This window comes from Emys orbicularis, chromosome 3, assembly GCF_028017835.1.
Source record: "Emys orbicularis isolate rEmyOrb1 chromosome 3, rEmyOrb1.hap1, whole genome shotgun sequence".
NCBI classification, from domain to species: Eukaryota; Metazoa; Chordata; order Testudines; family Emydidae; genus Emys; species Emys orbicularis.
Window position 1 is genome coordinate 49973940 of NC_088685.1, and position 23470 is coordinate 49997409.

At 39.3% G+C, this 23470-nt stretch overlaps 1 protein-coding gene across 1 annotated transcript in view; it reads right to left on the reverse strand.

Moving 5' to 3' along the window:
* Positions 1-4104: 4104 nt before the first annotated feature.
* The window catches only part of DST (dystonin), a 434612-nt gene continuing 415246 nt past the window's right edge, over positions 4105-23470 (reverse strand). The window contains 11 exon segments of the mRNA XM_065400686.1: positions 4105-4370; positions 6946-7069; positions 9539-9649; positions 10106-10305; positions 14391-14508; positions 17885-17902; positions 18927-19001; positions 19179-19333; positions 20558-20720; positions 21034-21197; positions 22593-22722. Coding sequence (XP_065256758.1) covers positions 4105-4370; positions 6946-7069; positions 9539-9649; positions 10106-10305; positions 14391-14508; positions 17885-17902; positions 18927-19001; positions 19179-19333; positions 20558-20720; positions 21034-21197; positions 22593-22722 — 1524 coding nt within the window.

Here is a 23470-nt window from a genome sequence, read left to right on the forward strand (position 1 = left end):
CAACAGAAAACTTCAAACTTCAAAAACAGACTCCAATGAGAGACTGCTGAGCTGGAATTGATATGCAAACTAGATACAATCAATTTAGGATTGAATAAGGACTGGGAATGGCTGAGCCATTACAAACATTGAATCTATCTCCCCTTGTAAATATTCTCACACTTCTTATCAAACTGTCTGTACTGGGCTATCTTGATTATCACTTCAAAAGTTTTTTTCACTTACTTAATTGGCCTCTCAGAGTTGGTAAGACAACTCCCACCTGTTCATGCTCTCTGTATGTGTGTATATATATCTCCTCAATATATGTTCCATTCTATATGCATCCGAAGAAGTGGGCTGTAGCCCACGAAAGCTTATGCTCTAATAAATTTGTTAGTCTCTAAGGTGCCACAAGTACTCCTGTTCTTTTTGCGGATACAGACTAACATGGCTGCTACTCTGAAACAATGCATACAAGGTGATTTTAAGTCACTCTCCCCCCATGCATGTATATTACCAGCCTTTATTTTGATGGTGCTATTAGAATGCCTAGCCCATATAATAATACATAGAGATTTTCATCCATAGAGCTCAACATGTTTTATAAAGGAGGGGAGTATTATAATCCCCATTTTACAGATGGGGAGACTGAGGCATAGAGAGGGGATGTGGCTTGACCAAGGTCACCCACCAAACCAATGGCAGAGCAAGGTAGTGACCCAGGTCTCCTGAGTCCTCGTCCAATGTCCTAACCACTGGGCAACACTATCTCCCACAATCACTTTTTTTTTCAATGGGACTCCTATCGCATTCAGTGCACAGGAGAGATACAAGATATAATGTAATAATATCAGCAAAAGACATACCTTTAACCACCTCAGGGCCTGGTAGGATGTGAGATCAGCTGTCATTGCTGCAGCGGGGGTGGGGAAGGGGACACAAATGGGTAAAATGCATCTTTGCCCTGGAAGCTGTCAGAAGAGCTCATCTTTACCCAGTCTCTCGCTTCTCCTCCATTTCATTCTCCATTCAGTCAGACTAGAAGTAATTTGGTGGTGGGGGTTGAGCACTTTCCCCCCTGTACTCCAGGACAGCACTTCACACCTAGTATGCTGATACCAAACATGGGATATTTTCAAATTACTGAAAAAGTTGAAATGTGCCAGAAGGAAGGAAGGAAAGTGTCTCATCTGGAGTATTACAACCTATTCAGGTAGGCTACTTTACAGTTAGTGATCTATATATACAGATAAAGTTAGAAGGGGGTTCTACTCAAATTCCCCCCCTTTTTAATATTCTTTTCTGAGCAGCTCAACCCAAACTCAGATAAATACCCTTCGGGTAAAAACATTAAGTTTGAGAAATGATGCACACAGCAATGGGAGTGAAAGCTGACAATTCTTCATCATCATTCAGCAGACAGGAAGAGTGGCTAGGCCACTACCAGAGGTGCTGGGACAATTTTTATACTGGGGTGGCTGAGAACCATTGAACCAAACTGTAAACCCTCTATATGATGGAAACCACTTCAAGCCAGGGGGTGCAGCAGCACCCCTAGTTTCAGCACCTCTGGCCACTACTGTGGGAGATGGGGGTTGAGTGCTTTGCCACAGGCTTCCTGTTTATCTTGAGCAAGTCACTTAGTGTCTCTGAGCCTCATCTCCCCATGTGTAAAATGGGGATAAGAGCCCTTCCTTAACTCAGAAGTATTGCGAGGATAAACTTAAAATGGCGAGGTGCTCAGATACTCAGGTGGTAGGAGCCATGTAAGTTCCTAAGGTAATTAGTCTTGTTCCTGATTTGTCTTCAGTGCTTTGGGGAGGAGGAGAAGTGATTGAGTGGGCAGCAGCAATAGGGCAGGTCAGATGGGGAAAGCTAATGCAGCACAGGAGAAGGTGAACTGTAGTGGTGTGGGAATAGATGTATCTATTCCCAGACCTGCTGCAGCAGGAATTGGATTGCCACTACACTCATTATCTGTAATATGAGCATCCCGTCTTTCATGATTATCTGTCTCTGATATCCACGTAGTTTGGAGGGCCCACTCTTGCCATGCTTTGTGATAGCCAGCAATCGTGCCTGAGCACCCTGGTCTGAAGTCTCCTGTCTGATGTGCACTCACCCCAGTTCTTGTGAAAGCTGTTTCACTACCTGGCTGAGATACCACCGGAACCACTTACTCAAATTCCTTTGCTTATTTGGTCCATTTGGTTCTGGAGTAGCTGTTACACCTGCTAAAGGAAGGACTGAGGAAGTGTAGTGGAACTTCTTCCCACCTTGTATCCTCTGCCTCTTCCCTAAGGAATCAAGGCTCGTGCTTGCTGTGTTTCCTCCTCCATTCCTCTGTTAGGGTTTTCTATAGGCGTGCTTAACTAGCTCTGTTCCATAACCATTACTTCTGGTTGGACGGCTATGCACTCACACTTGGAGTTTTGCCACTGACTTCAATGGAGCCGGGATTTACACTGCTTGAATTTTATTATATTCTTCCATCTTTTATGAACTTTGATTCTGTGACTCAACTTCTGTACCTGCGGTATGCCCATGTGAGAATATGGGCAAGATCAGTTTAGGAGTTGATGTAATCTTACATCCCAACTGTGCACATGATCAGAGTCCAAATAGCATCACCAATAGCCGCAAGTAATTCTCAGCTATAACTTTGAATGGCAGGCTCACCTGAGAGGTGGCTCACTTCTGACCAGGTTTCCATTGAGGACTGGGCATAGTTCAGTTCTGCCCTACAGAAGGCACTTTAAGGGCACAGAGTTTGCTTGTATAGAATCCCAGCATCCCAGTGGGTTTTAAACTACTTGGCCAGGAAACCAAGCCCACGTTTCCAGTGGCAACTTATTGTGTCCTTAAAAGGCAACTGAAATTTCTAGGAATTTAGTTAATAGTTACAGCAACATCTGTCTGTTAGTTCTGCAGTTGTTTATGGGAAAAGTACCATCCGTTTCCAATTAAAACAAATGACCGTTATGGCTATTAAAGCGATCTTTGAATAGCAAAATTAATTCAAAAATTATTATTTGACACTATCCTAGCCCCACTCCCTTTTATTCATGGCACAGTGGTGTCATACTCTAATACAAAGAAAATAACTCTCAACACAAAATAAATTACATATAATTTCATGTTATTTGACAGGTACAAATTAATGTTTTATTAAATAAATACAGTAGATGACCAAAATTTGACTGCTGCAAATGGAAAATTACATTAGAGTGTATGATTCTAAGGTAATTATTGGTCATTTCAAATGATTTATTCCCTAAAACATAATGCAGAACACTAATTCCCTGTGAAATAAAGAAATACAGTGGCAAGAAAGTTAAGGGACATGTTTTATTTCATAGCTTTCTGCAAGCAAAATTGCTTTGATACAAAATGAGTTCAATGATACAGTGCTACCGTCCACTCAAGCAAAAGAAAACCTCACATTTACATGAATGCACTTTATATTGAATTCTTACAGTATAGTAGTTCTAATATCCAGAGTGTGTCTGGCCTCATTTAAAGCAATGGCACAGAAATGCTGCAAGATATTGGAGTATTGTATGACTGGCAAGTGCTTAAGTAACTTTCTGTGAGTTCTCCAAGAGATGCTGCATAAATAATTGTAGTGTGAATGTGTTTTTTATTCCTTAGTAAGTCTGACATACATCATTTAGTGTTCGTTTAGTTAATTCAAAATGTGTAATTGTGTCTTTTGGCTTTTTATTTTATTTTTTTAAAGAAAAATCATGAGGTATCCTTTCCTGTTAACTAATGATGGAGTGATAGGCCTATTTGACTGAGGTTGCAGAGACTTAACTGTACATTCAGTACACTGCACATTTGGGAATTGTTTTAGTGTACTTTCTACACATTACTGTGTACAATTGTTAGTTTACATTAAAACTCTTTCCCCCTTCACATAGGATATGGCATAAACAAACAAACAAAATCTGACAAAAAGTATACACACAAAATAAAAGGACAAATACACAAATAAGGCCATCTGCAGAATTAAAAATCCACCTCTTGCAATATTTCACAATAATTTCTACATAATATTTTACATCTTACAAACTTAAATATTTAATGCACAAGGCAAAGACCTTTACGGAGCTGATCACATTATCTCTTGGAGGACTTGTCCAATTTGCTGACTGGTGGCCTCCTTTGGGGAGTTGGAATTTTGGAAGGCTTGCCTGATGCTAGCCGAGAACCTGCTCGGGGCTGTGGTCTGCTTGCATTGTGAACAGTCTCTGACATATCTGAACACACAGACTGGATTTCTGAAATGTCAAAGTCAGATGCATCACTGCCTCGGCGGCTACTTGACCTACTGCCAGCCTTGCTTCCTGCTCGGCTTCCAGGTCTACTTGGAGTCCTTCTGGTGTCTGTAAGGAGAGGGGAAAGATGTCCATCGGCATTAGGGAGATGGGGTTGAACGAGAGACATTTAGTGGGTGTTTTTACACACTTAGGACCTTAAATATTTCATAAGCCACCCTGGAACTCCCACTGGCATACATGAAGTGAGGTCAGTATGTACCCCTCAGGAAAAATATGTAAGGTCTGATCCTCCAAGCTGCCTGTGCTTAGCACTGCCGCTCGAGGGATTGCATGGCTGGCTCCTTAAGGTGAGGAAATGAGCACAGAGGCAAACATTCTGCTAATCCTAAAACAGGGCATCTTTCTGAAACTGGCACTCTAGCTCATGTAACTTGATGCACAAGTTACTGGTGAAATTCTTTGACCTGTGTTATGAAGAAGATCAGACTAGATGATGCATATGGTCCTGACCTGAAAATCTATGAGTCTATAAAACAATGCTATTTCTCCTAATAAAGAGAAAGGAATGTGTGATTAAATACTGAGGTGTAATAAACTCAGCTGCTAGCTTTTCTCATAAAAACATATTATCCTGGCAGCTTCTATCAACTCATTAGTCTTGCAATATACCCTGGCTTTCTAAGTTTTTCCAAATCTAGATGCAGTCACTCTCCGACTTCTGCATGCTCATCAGGAATTTTACACAGGCAACATGGATACTGCAAAAGAACTGCCCACCCTTTAAAAAATGTGGGCCTCTCTTCTGACTTATGTATTACGCACTAGCAGAATTTTAAATTGCTTCTTCACTCCAAGGATATACAGTTGTAAGACACAATGTGCTACTTGTACCTGGGAAATAAACAAACAAGCAATAAGCCATGCAATATGTTCGTACTGTTTAAAATGATTTCCTTCTTTCCAGTGGATGAATGAAGAAATCAATGTATACAAGGCCTGATAAAGTGAAATCTTGCTTATTCAATACATGCATGACATCTTTCATTTGTGTCAATGCAGTTCATGTGTCAGGTGGAAAAATCACAACAAGAATCTTAAATGAAATAAAGTTATATAGAGTAAAAGTTTCATTTTAATTATTAAAGAATCAACAAATCTGGCTTACTGTAAGTGCAAAGAAAGCCTGGTCTAAACATGTGCATTAAACTATTTCTTCTTGAAAATGGTAACAGCTTAAAAGATAGGAACCATTTGGGTAGGATTCTCCAGTCCTCCTAAATCCACTTTGTACTCTGCAAGTGCTGAATGCAGATGGAAGTGGCGCTGCTGCCTCCTATGCCAACCACCCAACCTCATCCCTTACATAGAGGTGTGCTGGGGGCAGCAGGGCGGAACAGAGCTCAGATACTCCCATTTATCCACTAGTGTAATATCCTTCAGGGCCCTTACACCAGTGGTGTAAGTTGCAGCTGCTCCCCTGCGACTCTTATTTTCATCGGGGCCACGTGGCTCATGATCAGGGGGCCACAGCTAGATCCCTGATGGCCAGCCACTCTCCAATGCATCTGAGCTCTGCAAGGATATAGTTAAGAATCTGCTCTTTTGCTTTTAAGTATTTCCTTAGTGGCTGCTTGGGGAACCATTATAAACTACAGGTGTTGCAATTCAGACATTAGCACAAATGTGCACATCACATAGAGAAATCATAGAATCATAGAATATGGTTGGAAGGGACCTCAGGAGGTCATCTAGTCCAACCCCCTGCTCAAAGCAGGACTAATCCACAACTAAATCATCCCAGCCAGGGCTTTGTCAAGCCTGACCTTAAAAACATCTAAGGAAGGAGATTCCACCACCTCCCTAGGTAACCCATTTCAGTGCTTCACCACCCTCCTAGTGAAAAAGTTTTTCCTAATATCCAACCTAACCCCCCCCCCCACTGCAACTTGAGACCATTACTCCTTGTTCTGTCACCTGGTACCACTGAGAACAGTCTAGATCCATCCTCTTTGGAAACCCCTTTCAGGTAGTTGAAAGCAGCTATCAAATTCCCCCTCATTCTTCTCTTCTGCAGACTAAATAATCCCAGTTCCCTCAGCCTCTCCTCGTAAGTCATATGCTCCAGCCCCCTAATAATTTTTGTTGCCCTCCGCTGGACTTTTTCCAGTTTTTCCACATCCTTCTTGTAGTGTGGGGCCCAAAACTGGACACACCAATGCTGAATAGAGGGGAATGATCACGTCCTTCGATCTGCTGGCAATGCCCCTACTTATACAGCCCAAAATGCCGTTAGCCTTCTTGGCAACAAGGGCACACTGTTGACTCATATCCAGCTTCTTGTCCACTGTAACCCCTAGGTCCTGTAACCCCATGTTTCTGCAGAACTGCTGCCTAGCAACTTGGTCCCTAGTCTGTACGAGTGCATGGGATTCTTCCGTCCTAAGTGCAGGACTCTGCACTTGTCCTTGTTGAACCTCATCAGATTTCTTTTGGCCCAATCCTCTAATTTGTCTAGGTCCCTCTGTATGCTATCCTTACCTTCCAGCATATCTATCACTCCTCCCAGTTTAGTGTCATCTGCAAGTGATGACTAAATCTCTGTTTGTCCCCAGGTATTCTCTCCAGCGGTGGCAACCCTTGCTGTGTGCATTGTATCAAGTTCTAAAATCAAAGCACTCACCTGCAAACTGCGCTCTAACTCTGGTAGCTGCTGTTGATATTAGGCTGTTGTCTTCTCCAGAGTGGAAACCTTTCCCTGACAGATATCCTGGCAGTCTAAGTTTACTCCCTTGTATTGGTGTTCCCTACATAAGACAAATACAGTTGTTTCATCTGTCATCACTGAGATGTATTGAATGGCTCTGAATTTGGAATTCTATCATCATCTTCAGAACATGCATGCCAAATACAAAGTCTTGGCTGGAATCATCATTTAGTAATGAGAATAATTTGAACCAGTTTTTTACCATGTAGTGCCTAAAAATCATTAGCTATAAAATCATTCAGTCTACTTAGCATCAACATTATAACATTCTTTACATATGTATCAATGTATTTTTTTTTAAAAAGATGCTACCACTATATATTTTAATTATCTGAGCATATTAGGTTAGTTGAGGGTACAGTACTTAGCATATTACTAGAGAGAAGAAGCTTCATTTTGCATGCCTATCTGGCCTAAACCATCTGCCCACAGTTATATGTGTGGAATGCTTTTGTTTTCATTTAAAGATTTTGGTGCAAAAAGCACAGACTTATGAAATTTTGAAAACCCCCAGATCACCAGATTTTGAACCTCTTTGCACCAGAGCAGAAGAAAATGTGAGACCCTAATTTAGTTTAAAAATAATTGTTTTCTCCGTGGCCTTATGTTGTTGACAATGTCTCTACCCATAGTCTTGTATTGCTGGTTTTCTAGCTCCTAACTAGTAGGGGCCCTGCAGTAACTCTTCTGTTGGTGGCCTGCCCTGGATGAGTTTGTTTTATTTATTCAGGGGGAGATAAGGCACAACTGGAGTAGTTCAGCCAATCGCCATTTATGCCTTATTTAATAAAATCTGCACATCACACCAGCTACTAGGGAAAACCACTACAATCATTTTGACTCAATCAACATAAAAGGACTCACACACTAAAACACTATGAATGCCTGAGAAATGCATTACCTCCTTCAGTTATTTGTCCCCACTGCAACCTCAAAAGCATTGGGATTTGAAACATTAATTTAAAAAAAATTCATTGAAACTATAGACAGCACATGCAGCAGCTGGGAGATGTAGTAAAGGCCATTACAGCTCTATCTCATACACACCACTGGCCGTGGAGACACCATGTAGCATCCCATTACTTCACCAGGGAGACAAGAAAAGACAAGTCGACCCGCCATCCTGGAGGGCTGCGGGGACACTATCACTAAGAAATAAAATAATACCTTCCTGCAATGTTTTTCCAGTCACTGCTAGAGGCAATCATCACATGTGGAAGTTCTTAAATTAATGCCACGGATTCTCATTTGATTGCAAATTCAGCAAAAACATGACTTTTCATTGGTCTTCCTGTACTACAAATTCCTTCCCACAGCTGTGATTTTAAGTACCATCAATTAACCTTATATGGATATTCAGTTAACTAAGGGACCAAAGGAAATGAAAGCAAATGTATTAGAAATTAACAGCTGTTTAAATTCTGAACTATGATTAAATCTTTTTTAATATTTTAAAGCAATAGACCTAAATGTGTACAGTAATATATAGTATTACACAAGGAATGAGTGAAAAAGACCTCTATATGCTTTATGCATCACTGAGCAAAGCCATACAGAGTTATGTGAATTTAGCATTGAAAAGTGCCAGGCTGACAGCATTGGACACTGAAATCCTCTATTTATGTCCGGAACAGATATACCAGAGGCAGTGGTAGTGCCAGCTTCCCCACACTAACCCATCAATGTGCCTTAACCCTGATCTAGAATGACAACTTTTAGGAGTGAGAAGACAATTTGGGGTCTGATCCAATTGGAGTCATTCCACTGATATCAATTGGATCAGGTACTTAGGCTCCATGTCCATTCAAACCAGTCTGACTGCCAACATGGGTGCTAATTATTACATTGCTAGTGGGGTTTTTTGTAATGTGCACAGGAAACGAGACCATCAAACTCATTTTCCATGAGTCACCAAACCGTGATCTCATTATAGCAATTGTGAGTCATTACCAACGTAAGCTGAATTTCAACTGCTGAAAGGATCCAATTACCAGTCTCCTATGCCATCCTGCTCACAATGGAGTAGCATTTCCTCAGTCAGTAACTTCCTACTGCAGATCATAATTTATTAATCTCATGTCTGCATAGTATGAGTGCACAGTACACTAGAAGCCCAGAGGAAACAATGTTGTGAAAGGAGTTCATGAAATGCCATCCATAAACCAAAGTGAAAGGTAGGGGGATTTTTCTAAATTTCATCATCACAACTGGTATCATATTAATTGTCACTTTAGAGCTTAACATTATTGATCATTTATACTTTAAAGATATACTCATTAAAGAATCATAGGGAGAGTTTTCTTAAGACTCTAATATATTAAACACACTGAATAAAAGATCAGTTGAAGTTTAGAAAAAAGGATATAAAAATATTTGACAGAGGTCTAAAAGAGAGTGTATTAATATGCAAGGTACAGTGCAGCTGTGCAAAGAACTGTAATGACTGTTAGTGAGTTCATAGTTTTAGTGAAGGAAGTTCATTAGACTAGAATCTCTGTCCTTACTGTACCTCTGAAGATGACCCTTGATATTCTGAGGACTCTGATGGTTTAGAAGGAGTTGACGTTTTGCTGTTTGTCAACCATGGTTTACCATAATTGCGTGTTAAATGATGGGGTGTCTGTATGAAACAATGGCAAATCAAAATATGAAGGACAGTAGATGGAAAATCCTGTATTGGAGAGGGATATCCAGGGTACAGAGACCACATTTCACAGTTAATATATATATAAAAAAAATCAAAACAAAGCAGAAATCGATGACAAACAATCTGTAAAAAGAGGATGTATGATTTATTTCTGAAATGCAGTGGAGAGGTGCATATTTGCTCCTTCAAAATGCATTCTTTGTTTGCTGATTTACCCATATGGCACCATAAATGTAAGGGAGTCTTTTCCAGTGTTGCAAAAGAGCAGCAAGTGTGAGAACAACACTGAAAACACCCCTCAAGAAGGTGAAGAAAAATATAGATATTTCTTTCCTATAAATTCTCTTTTTTGTTAACAATGTTTAAAACAGGAGCAATCTATATAGATCCCATTCACTGATTAACGCAGCGTCATGTATTTAGTCATACCTTGGGTGTACTTGTAGCAACTGCTTGTGGTGAAGCTCCCTGGCCAGCCTGACTTGATATAGAAGCAGATCTGTTGGGAGAAGCACCCCTGGAAGAAGGTCGTGATCTACGACCTCTTGGACGGAAAGCAGCCACGTTCTGACTTGCAGCATCTGCCAAAATGAACTTTTCACGCAGCTCCATGTTTGTCCTCCCTTTAGCTGCAGCACATCAAAGAGAGGGGGCAAGAAGTCAGCTATGCAGATCAGTCACACGTCCGTTTGTCACCTCTTTTGTCATGCCATCTCCAGCACAGTATGACAACAAATAAAATGCATTACTGCGTAATGCATTCATTTCAGACACACGGCAGTTCATGTGTAGAACATGCTTATTCTAGCATCTTAGGCTAGCAGGAATGAACCACTGTCAAAGGAAGTCAGCATGATAATGGAATGCTCAACATGCTAAATCATTGTTAATCAACCAACTATTAACACATACACACAACCTAATGATCTGCTTAACTAACACTACAACTACTCATAATAAATAACACTTGCTTGGATGGTCCAGAAAAACCTGCCAAGTACAAATGGCAGGAAAGCAGCAAATATATTTATTCTAAACTATGCATTACAGTAGTTTGGCAACATGCAATGATGACCACAAAACCCAAGCTATAATGAGGTAATCGATGGCTAAGCACTCACACAGACATAAAGCACATACGAGAGAACGTTCCAGAAGAATCAGATGCGTAGCATGTTAGTATTTTATTGTATCAGCATGAATGACAATTGTTTTTGAAACACTTTTCAAGAGTGTCAAAAAAAATGTAGCATGTAAAGCATCAGCCCACGTAGAAAAATGTTAAGCCAAATGTGATGAGTTAAACATATTGTTAAAAATATACATATTAAAGCAAGAGTAGGAAAGAAAGGAAGAGAAAGACAGAGCAGGAGAGACGAAGAGAGAGGTTTGCCAACCTATGGTAGGCTGAGTGGTAATTGAAGAGTTTGATTCCGAACGTAACATTTTACTCCCATGATGATGAACTAGAAAAAATGACACAGGATATGGATCACATTAAAGAAAATTGTTAGCAGGAGAAGAAATTAAGTACAGCAGTTGCATATGCAAGAGACTCAGAACACGCCAAAAGACAGAACTCAATGTAAAAGCTCTCGAAGTGTTCCTAACCTAGCTCTCAAAGTTCCCCTAAGCAAAAAATAGTGCTTGAATAGACTTAGCAGCAGTGACAAGCATCCTTCTGTAAGAAAGGGGGGAGGGATAGCTCAGTGGTTTGAGCATTGGCCTGCAAAACCCAGGGATGTGAGTTCAATCCTTGAGGGGGCCACTTAGGGATCTGGGGCAAAATCAGTACTTGGTCCTGCTAGGGAAGGCAGGGGGCTGGACTCGATGACCTTTCAAGGTCCCTTCCAGTTCTAGGAGATAGGATATCTCCATTTAAAAAAAAAAAATCTGCCAACATAAAAATGTAATATAAGATGAAACTGTTTTACATATAGTTACCATACATTTTAAGTTGTATATAATGAGAGCATTATGAAATATGCAGTGTGTGAGTAGCTCCTGGCAGACATGAAGGCTTAAGGAGGGGCCTGCTCCACTGAAGTCAATGACAGCTTTATCATTGACTTCAATGGGCGGTGTAATTTTAAGCATGTGAGCATCCCAAAGAGTTCAGTATTAACATGCTTTAAGCTATGCATGTACTTGAACAACTTGTTAAATTGGGGCCCAGGCACAGTGAGACTTACAGCAGGACTTATACAGAGGGTGTTCCACATACATGTCCGAATTAGGGAGCAGGAGTGGCATGGACCAGCACCAGCTCTTTGAGGGGAAGTAATAAAGAATTCTAATAATCAGATGTTTATTAATCATGATAGCAGTCAATTACAATCTGAGTAGGATGTGGAGCCCCAGGGAACAGCATGTCAAGAGTATAGCTGGTCAAAACATTTTTTAACAAAACCTTTTCTATTGAAAAATGCTATTTTGTCAATATCAAAATGTTATGTGAAAATGTATCAGCTTTGACAGAAGTTTTATCAGGTCCAAGATAGAATTTCTGGTGAGAGCAAGACAGAGTGACTCTATAGCCGGGTGGTTATGGCTCTCACCTGGGAGTTGGGAGCAGTGACTCTCCCACCTCCCAGGTGAGTGTGCTAACCACTGAGCTATTGGCGGGTGTGTGTGTGTGTGTGGGGGGGGGGTGTCTCATGGGTTTTTGTTGTTGTTGTTCTTTGCAAAATATTTCAAAAGGTCTCAGTTTATTCTGCATTAGAACAATTTTTTTTTGAAACCTTCTCAACATTTTAAATGAAACATAATTGTTTTCTGGCCAGCCCTACACAAGAGTCCTGAGAGTAGAATTTGAAATGTGGTGATGGTATCTCTTGAATGCTGTTGGACATGTGAAATCATGCAGCACCTAATTCTCCACTGCCTTGCACTTTGTGGAGTCGTTTACCCTATTCAGAGTGAGAGTAAAATGCTAGCAAATAAGAATGGTAGCAAAGGTGTAAATGACCCTACTGACTTCCAGCCAGTGCAGAATCAGGCTTTCGGTCTCAGCTGGAACTGCAATACACTTCACTTCTCCTCGGGATATGAAATACCGGTGTTTTGGTGGGCAGCAGGACTTTTTTGGAATACCATTAAAAACAGACATTTACAACACCTCACTTTTGACATTTTCTACTCCGCTTGTCATACTCCCTTTACAGTACTTAAAATAGGAAATGCTGTTACTCTTGTGGTAAAGATTTCCATCTATGAATGGCATCCACTGTTATTGCTTATGGGTTACTTTTTGGTCCCTGAAAGTTTCTTCTTTTTGTTTACGTTACCTACCCTACTGCAACAGTAACTACAAAATACAAGTGATCTATTTGTCTATTAAACTTTTATAATCCTGGGTCCAACCTAGCAGTTCTTAGGCAAGGAATGGGAGTGAGTCTACCGGAGTAAGTCTGAAGATGAGCATGCTCCCTACTCTTAGGCTTGGTCTACACTAACCCCCCAAATCGAACTAAGGTACGCAACTTCAGCTACGTGAATAACGTAGCTGAAGTTTGAAGTACCTTAGTTCGATCTTACCTCGGTCCACACGCGGCAGGCAGGCTCCCCCGTCGACTCCGCGGTACTCCTCTCGCTGAGCAGGAGTACCGCAGTCGACGGCGAGCACTTCCGGGTTCGACTTATCGCGTCCAGACAAGACGCGATAAGTCGAACCCAGAAGTTCGATTGCCAGCCGCCGAACTAGCGGCTGGGTATAGACGTACCCTTAGTGACTTATCTTTTTCCTCACCTTTCCCTTTAACTTTCCTATTCAATTGTTGTCTGATCCTATTACATTAGTTACTATACTCGTTACATAAAGAACTACATAAAGTTACTTGCTTTTAACTCACTCTGAACAGGTACAGTAACTATTATAATTTTCTAACTTTATCATTCTTGCTACTATTTGTCTTTAACCTCAATTGGCTATTTCACCCCTTTCTCTTTTAGCTCCTGCTATTCCTGAATCAGGCTTTAACTTCCTCTTGGCCAGAGAGAACCCACTATCCCATCGGGATGGGACTTCTTGCAAACATCCATCCCTCATTAAGCTGTTGCCAGTTTGTGAAGTAAAATCTGATAGAGCAACATGTTGTATACAATTGCCACAAGACAGGTGCAGGGTCACTCTCCAGTTCCCAGCACAGAGCTGCTCTTTTCGCTCTCTACGCAAGGCTCAGAGCTATAAGAAGGGCTTCTGGGGAGAATGCCAGTGAGAATGCAGCATTGCACAAGCAGAGTCTGAGGACAGGATGAGTCCCTAGGTCAGTCCGACCTTGTGGCTGTGATTCTTTGGTTCTGATTACCTTGTGCTGATTTATGGCTTTAAAACTTCACTCCCGCTGAGCAGATTTTAAAAACTGTTGCTACATTTTGTTTCTGCTGAGTCATACAACCAGTGTACATGCCGTGTACTGCACTTAACCAAGCTTAATTCTTAGTTACACCAGTATAAACCTGGAGTAACTCTACTGAAGGCATCAGAGTCACTCTGGATTTATACAGATGTTATGGAGCTGCGTTTGGCCCTTAGGATTTTAAAATACACAAAACCAGAACTAGGAGGTATGCACTGAGTCACTGTTTAAATAAATAACAGGTGTTTTATACAGTTCAATTTCTATCCTGCAAAAAAAATCCCAAACAGTTCTTGACAATGACTGCATCCCGTTAATGATTTTAATGTCCATTCTAAAACAACCTTCTTACATACCCCTGCAAGGATCATTTTTTACTAAGAATTCATCCAGTGCCATCCAGCCACCTCCAACACGAACCATTACTGTACTTCGCAAGATGCGAACAAGACGCAGCTGTTGAGAGTCACCAAACTGTAAGAAGATTAAACAAAATGCTTAGGTTTTCAATAGTTCTCCACACATAAAATATGCATTTCAGCTCTGATGGGTTAAAATCATCAAAATTTCTGTTTTAATTTCTAATCATTAGTAAACTCTTAAAATATGATTTTTTATGAAAATTGTCAATGCTGCTAGGATTTCAAGGTGAACACCACCGTATTAATCCAAAGAAATATGGTAGGCTGCCAGGCTTAATTTTATGCTTGATTCTCAAGATTTTGTCTAATCTTGCGAAAGCAGCAAAATTAGTAATACAATAATTGGTTATGTTCTGCATTTGTATGAATTAATCAGCATAAAAACTTTCACTGAACTCTTTTTGCAATAGCAGGGATACAGTTTTCAAAGATATGAAACTTTCAGCTGAAAAGTGTGGGAAAACTGTTCAAATGATAGATCAGTGGGCTAGAATTTCAGCTAAATCAGGGGAGCTTTACACTGCTCCGCTCATCAGCTGAGCACAGGAACACCTTACAGTCATTTTAACAGCTCTAAGCCACCCTCCTGCCCAGGGCTGGGTGAAGGTGGCATAGCTGGTAAAAAGGGGCTGTGATTTGGGGTTGCTATATTGGCCCCTTGGGGCAGCTGGCAGCTAGCACAAATTAGAACAATCCTGATCTGTGTGCAGAGCACACTCATGATTCACAGGAGCAGAAAGATGGCTTAAAACCACCTTCCCACCCCTCCTGTGTTGTGCTAACTGCTTATTTTGTGCTGCTGAAGACTGGGCCTAAAGCGTAGTATGGTCTTGAAAAATGTTCAGTGTAGTTTGTATGAAATACCTTCAAAACCCTGCAGAATCCTCTGCACATCACTGGATCAAATTTGGATCAAGTCAGTCAGTAGTGACCAAAAGATATACCCTTCTCATTATTTGGTGGCCTGTGTGAAAACAGCTGGCTGCTTTGATCCAGTTCCTACCAATGTCCAATCATCAAATAATATCGCCTTCAGAACTGGCACATCTGCTGGCAGTCTCTGCAGCACAGGCCAAGCATTTAGTTAACATGGGAGTGAACTAAGCTTTAACCTCAAAACAGGTTTGAAGCACTTTTGTTTAGTTGAGGGATTATTCTGCCGAGGTTTGCACAACTGTGACAACATGCTGTACTTGTTATGAGGAAAACAGAAGAGACTGTGCTTTCCAGTGTTATCAATCCAAAACCTTCCACAAGATCTAAATTAATTTAACACTCATAATTTCATGAAGGATCTCACAATCTCATGAAAACGGAACCAGAGGGCTCCAACACCTTCTAGTTGATGGCACATGTTTAATTTGATATACAATCCAGAGGCCAAATCCCGACCTCTGGTCTGCATGCATGCAGAACCTCGCTGAAGTCAATCATAATCAAATGCACACATTTTAGGTATAATCTGACTGCTGGAGTAACTGTACCTATTTGCTCCAGTGAAGTGATGGAAACATGTTAAAGCCAAATCACACAAATGTGCTCCTTACTTACTTGTTAAAAGACCTTTGGCACTGCTTAAGCAAAGTGGGCAAGAGAGGGCAAAAGGAATATTACTTCTGGGAACCAAACAATAGGAAGCTTACAAGCTTAATTTAATAATCAAAGAAAATTGTGTCTAAATGAGCAAAATGTAAATTTAAATGAGCTCTATGTTAGATTTTTTTAATCCATTAAATAGCTTTATAATGAGGAACCATCTTCTTAGATATGTAGCTCAATGAGAAAGCATGTAGCCCACAAGCCCACTAACTATTTTGTTTTGCCTGTTAAGGAGGAGGTTTCTTCTTATTCTTTGTGAAGTCTTGAAGATCCCCTGGCTTTCAGCTTTTTAATACCCCATTTAGGCTCTGCGTTGCAGCCAGACTGAGGCATGGATACTTCCTTTAAGACCTGTTTATGCTGCAACTTGTTCAGCTAGCATGGCTGCTGACAAATAGCACAACTTCCAATGTGCTGCTTCCATAATGATCCCATTCCAGATTTTTATTAAAATATTTTGGATACAGACTTTCTTAGGTGAAACAATAATAAATATTGACCAAACTTGAAATGAGAAACACAAGCAGTTTAATAAATGGGTTTATAGGTTGTGTAGTGTCAATGAAGAAAAAATTCTGCTCTTGGTTACAGCCATGTAAATCCATTGCTACCAGAACAGAATTTGGCCAAGCTTCTTTAGGAAATTTATTATCCTTTGCTGAAATAATGTTTTGTAGCTTCTTGCAGCAATAAACTTCAGTTAATCACATTAGATATTCTACTTTTCCTTTCTCAGACACAGGATAAGCATAGTTTTCAAAAAGTCTTATCAAATCAAGGCCCTCTCTTTCTATACAGTAACTCATTTTAAAAAGTTAGGACAGAAGTAGTTTGGCAAAGGTAGGTGCTGAAGGCTACTTTTTGCTGAGCACACACTATGCTATAATAATCTCTGCCAACAACATTTTAAAAGCCACGGCAAAATTACCATTTCTGTAGTATCTTTAGCATTAGAACACCTAAAATCATTTATTCATGTAGTTGTTTTTCCAAGAACATGAATAAGATGCTAGTGGTAACTTTAGTATTAGGCATTTTCATGTATTTGCAAGGCAGGCAAGCTGATTCTATATTTTAACAGGTTGTTTCAGTGTCCATCCTATGAAGGAGTCATTGATCCGCATTTCTTCCAATTAGTGTTGTATGGCACTTTCACAACCAGAGATACTGATGACCAAACTAACACGCTAGAAGTATTTTTAAACACAATTACTGTACATCACAGCATTGGTATGATGGCATATTTTAAAAATATTTTGATGGGGGAATGGAAGCAGTCCAAATTTGAACTTCAAGTTTATTCTGCCAACTCAGTCCACACAGTTTTGTATTAAAAATATGTGCAATACATTGTGAACTGATTCTTAATCAATCAATCTATTCATTTGATTTCTAATTTAATGCACTGTGATTTTTCAAGGATTCTGAAAATGGAATGGTAATAAGTGACTAAGTAATATGACACAACATAGAATTCTGAGGCATACTGCTGTAATATATTACATATAAAAACTCTGGATAGTAGAATAATTAACACTCGTCGTAAATCATAATTAAAATGCAAAGAAACTTATCATATACATTGTTGCTGTCCATTATCTGGTTCCCTTAAAAGTAATCTCCTTAATGAGACAAAAGGCAAAACGAAAAGGGAGAAGGAGATCCTGAAACCAGGAACACTTTATAGCATTTACAGAAACACCACAGCTGACCAACAATGAATTAGCTCAGGATGAAAGTATGGGAAAAGAGTGGCCATTGCAAGCTTAAATGACTATTTATTAGAAAAAAAAAATAAAAACTTCAGAACACATTCCACTGGTTTATACCTGATTTCCCAGGAAGAACTGATAAGAAATGAAAAATGGAAGAAAGACACAATTAGTTTAACAAGAAATTCTCTGTATGACTCGAGAACACATGCAAACTAACACACACATTGAAACTTCTAAATACAGGATCTAGTTTAGAGATGTGCAGGTAATTAGCTATCCAGAGTATGAACTTGGAAGGATTCATGAGTCCTTTGTTACCTTCCTGGTCCTTTTTTTCCCTTTTAAAATCATCTGAAGATGTTCCATAGTCTGCCTTAGCCAAATAATGAGCACCTCATCTGAAAACGTTCTGGTTATTGAACCTGAGGGTAACAAATGACTTTCTCTGCAACATGGCAGATTCATCTCTGGTACCTGAACTGCTTTTAGGATACCTGGCACATTTCCTGTCTAGCTACTAGATGAAGGTACAGTATGCTGGAAAAAAGTAAAAAGAGGGGATGTGGATGATAAAAATGTTTGACCAAAGTATATTCTAAGTACAATACAGTCCCATGTGTTTAATCTGAATCTGTTTGGAAAATCCATTTTTACTCAGGTGTAAAAAAAAAAAAATCAATCAGTTAACAAGTCAATATATACTGGTATGCAGGACCAGCTACTGTTTAAATCATTTTGCTATTTAGATATACAAATCTCTCTAAATACTGAGAAAAATGGTTTATTGTAGGTTCAGTTGAAAGTTAAACAAGTTATTAGTCTATATTTTCTAACACAAATTACTGATGTAAAGTTTAGTGAAGCTGAAACTACATAATTTCAGGTAGACTTTGAGCAAACATAAGTATATGATACAAAGTTTCTGTAAATTAATTAATTTACAGAATTAATTAATCAATAAAAAATTGACTTGCATCTGAAGAAGTGAGGTTCTTACCCACGAAAGCTTATGCTCCCAATACTTCTGTTAGTCTTAAAGGTGCCACAGGACCCTCTGTTGCTTTTTGTAAATTAATGTAACCCAAATGCTCATGTAGTCCTGTTGCCTTGAGAATGTTTGGACTGAAAGAACCATGGAGGTGTTGTGAAGACTTACCCTGTACTTGTTATCCCCAATCTGCTCCACCTGGAATCGTTTTGCACATTTACATTTAGCTACCTGTCTTGTAACCTGCCAAAAACACAGTTGGAATAATTATTTTAATGTTAATTATCACATTTCTGAAGCCTAAATAATTGGCAGAATTCAAGTTATATAGGAAGGAAAATAAAATTAATGACACTATTAAGTGTGTGATTCCAGTAGAATATATTAGTTATCTGAGAGCGATAACTATAGAGAGAGTACCTCATCTTCAATTTTGTCAGCATCTGTAAGAGGCTTGTATGCATCCTTGTTTGGATGAAGTGCTGCTACAAATTCATAGTAGTCAATGTACCCATCACCATCTCTGTCAAAGATATCTGCCACTGCACTCATTTCAAGTCGGCTGGTAGGGAATTCTGTAAGCCAAAAACATCACCAGGAGGTAAACCTTATAGATTTTCAATCACATTAGAGTAACTGGATTTATCACAAATCTCAAAGATTTTTAGGTATTAATGACAAGTAATGTATACAAAAACACCAAGTACACTCAGAGAAAACAAATCTCTGAAAAGAGGAGGGGTGTCTCCAATGCTGGCTAGAATATGGATAATAATGAAGATACTAGTGCATTTTTGGAGAGAAGCCCAGTACTGAATGCGCCTAGCAACAGATGGAACGTTGAAAAAGCTTTCAAATGACATACAGTTCTACAGTCTTGTAGCATGCTTGACCTCAAAAGTGCAAAGAATACCACAAATCAACAAGTCAAGTTGTTACTGGGGCAAGGTCATACAAGAATTTAAAGACAAATTACACATTTAGAATGCAAGGCGTAGAAGCTTCTGATATTGTTTTAAAAATGGAACTCTATAATCTGAAACCCTTCTTTGGTTGAGAACTCCTGCAGCAGCATGTTCATTGCTCACTCACAGACTGTACAGGGAGATAAATAAAGTATTACAATATATAAACATCCAGCATGAATGATCAACAGCAGTAGTGCCATGGACATTCAGCAACTACAGGCCTACACCACTTCAGCTAACAGGGTAGCTCTTTCAGCTGGTAGTAGTAGCAGAATCTTATCCTCAGATGTGGGCTAGTCATGAGAGGCAGATATGACCATACCCATATACAGTACGTTACACGCACCCCGTGTTTGTGGAAGCTCATTTTGATTATTTCAGGTGCAGAGGAGTTCTTATCTACATAAGGGCTACCATTTGTGCTGACCAGGTGCTGTCAGCAGGAACACAACTCTGACCCTCTGACACAAAAAGCACAGGTCTCCACCACCTGAGCAAAAGGAGTTGTTAGAAGTCGTAGGCTCTTATCTTTTATGTGGGCCAGCCACTAGAGGGAGACATGATCACACACACTTAACCAGCGTATTACATACACACAACATAGGAACAAAAATCCGTGTCATAATCTGACTTGCTCAAGAAAGGAGTGTCTAAATTTTAACAGTGTTTTCAAGTAAAGCAATTATTGCCACTTTACCTTTATCTCAGAGTGATAATTTCTTTAAAGGTAAACCGATCTATTACCACATCAAGACTTACCTCAGATACAATATGTTGCCAATATATTAGATGCATCTCATAATCTCATCAGTAACTTAATTTAGAACTTACTTGAAGAAAGAATTCCATCAATAAATTCCTGCCTCGTTATCTTTCCATCCTGATCTTTATCAATCCTCCTAAAGAAGTCCATTACTCGAGATTTCTTATGATTCATCCATCTCATATACTTTTTCCTCCAGATATCAAAATCAAAGTTGGCAAATTCCCTCAGCTTGAGGAAAGAGAGATGAGAGATGTTTTTCAAGTTTAAATGAACCACTTACAGAATAAGTAAGAGAGGTCACGTCGGCATGCTTTTAAATAACTGGCTCTTTAAAATGCCCACATTTGTACTGAAATGGTTTGATTCTATTCACTATTAAAATAGGACTAGCTGCTTTCTGCATGCACATATCAAGATGTTTCCATCTAACTATACATCATATAACAAAAATGTAAGGCTGGCATTACTATCGCTTTGTAACAGGAAATGCAGTGTTAAACAAAAATATATATAGTATATAATATATATGCTGTGTGCGGACCTCTTCTAGTCTATCCAAAGCATCATTCAATTTTCTTCTTCTTTCCAAGGCCAGAAGCCAGACTTGCTGCCATTTGCTGACTAATAGGTTTATCCTTGGATTCTTGGTTTCAATTTGTGTCTGTGTTCCTGATGGATACATGCCTGCTGTTTGGGAACGTTTTCCTATTAAAACAGAATACAAGTTAGCATAGGCTTATTTTTCTCCATGTCCCAACCAATTTAAAACACAGCATATTTTCATGTGAATGATGATCGACCTCTTTAAAAAGACTTCTTTCTGCTACAAATAATGAGCCAAATCCTGGTCCCCCCATTGTAATTAATGGGAGTTTTGCCATTGCCAGAGTAAGACAACACGATGGTTAAAACACCTGGGCCGTGTCTACATGACACCTTCCACTACTGGCCATACTTGTGAACCAGCACAGAAAAATGTTTATAAATATCCCCACTGCAAGCAAGGTCTGAGAGAGCATTGCAGAACAAATAGCCTCATTTTGGAGGTAGAAGTAGAGATACAAAAATTTACATCATCTCCTCACTTAAGGATTCGCTTTACATGAAACTCAGTTGGGAGTCCTACTAAAATCCATGTCCTTTCATGCAGGATAGAAGAGAGGGAATTCATTAGGTGGTGCTCTTCATAACCAATCAGTACTGTCTTGTGCTGCACTGTGCAACTAGGTATTTCATCTTTTGGATGAGTCGGTAAAAAACAACAACAAACAACCCACCTTTACCAGCTAAAGACCATTAAAGGTCTCTTGGCACTTTTTGCAAGAGTGGGAGTGTTAAAACACAACAGGGTTAAAAAAAAAAACTTTATGAGTGAAATTTTCAAGGAAGCCTCAGTTCAGCCTTTAATTTTGTTTCCACAATTTTGCATGCAAAATGATTAGCACTCCCAAAATGGTCATAAGTTGGCACATAATTGGCATATACATACGCTTCGCAGGTGTCAATTCTATATTTGAGTTTACAAAAATCTACCACTAGGAAAGTACAGTACACACAAAACTGCATGTATAAAATTAGCAGCAGATCATAAAAATCAGTAGCAATGTGATGAAATGAAGCACAGATACTGGAATGCCTCATCAATGTTTATTGATAAATAAAAATAGTTTTCTGCAATTATTCTACTAAAGAAATCATATTTTTCCACTATGTGAGAATGGAAAGCTACACTGATCAGTTGTGACAGTCGCTTGTAAAAGGTTAAGAGGTATTCGAGCCTTATTGAAGAGAAATTAAAATAGTTCACTCTATATTTTGGGAAGGAATTAGTACAAATTCAATTACAGTAGGTGTCATGTTTGCCTTGTTATGTATTGGCACAATTAGCTACAAAGTCTGTTACCAAATAGACACGTTTCTCTCAATGAAAAAACATACGACAAAGTAATTAGAAAAACCAATGGAGGAATAATTTCACCTTGTTTTACCAGACTGTTCTGATAGTAATGACACCTAACAGTATTAGTTTATGAGAAATCAATCATTTATATTGGAAAAGTAATGATACGTGCAACCTCCCCAAAAAATTCCATCACTTACTTCCTGTTCTCCCTTTATCTAGCACAGGAATATGAGACTGTATTGGAGTGGGTTCAACTGCCTTCCTTTTGTAGATCTTTGTGACTTTATCCACATCAGGCTGTTTTCTGGTCATTTCCTCCATAAACGTCTGCAATTAAATGGTAGCTGCTTTAATTATCAATGGAGAAGAATAATTGACGAGAAAGACAAATAAAGAAAATAGAATACCAAGTTACAGAGAAAGGGCAACTACTTGTCAGGAAAATTACAGCAGGAGACACAAGAGACATTTCTCTTTCACTAAAATAATCCTATCATTCCAATTAAATATAAAATACGTATTTTGTAGCTAAGAAATATTACCTAGATGAACTTCTACCTACATTATGGCAGAGCTGCTAAAGGAAGTCTACATTTAAAAATACGTAGCCACACTTGGCTGCACTTGGTGCACCAGGTGCGATGTGCAAAAGACCCTGAATTCAAGAGCAGCTCCAGGTCCTTTGCTGTCCAGACTAACCGACAACATCTCAGAGGAGAGTCAATTAGGATCTGCTGTGAAGCAAGGATGGTCACTTGCATAAAACATGTTTTAAAATTCACTTAGCAAAGCAGACAATGCAATGCTGGTTCTAGGCAGCAGCACTGCCTGGTACTTCAGGTGTTTTCTAAATGTACAGTGTCCTTATTCCTAACAAGCTGGTGCATGTTTTTAAAACATCGCTGCATTTTCATTTGTTTGCTTTGCTTGAGCAAGGCTGGGATCAATCATAGGGACAGGGAACATACAATCAGGTATCTGGAAACTGGATCATTAAAAATACTGTAAATAACTAGAACCGGCTCATATTTGATTATGTAGCAAATCTAAAATGCATGTATCAGTACAAAATCCT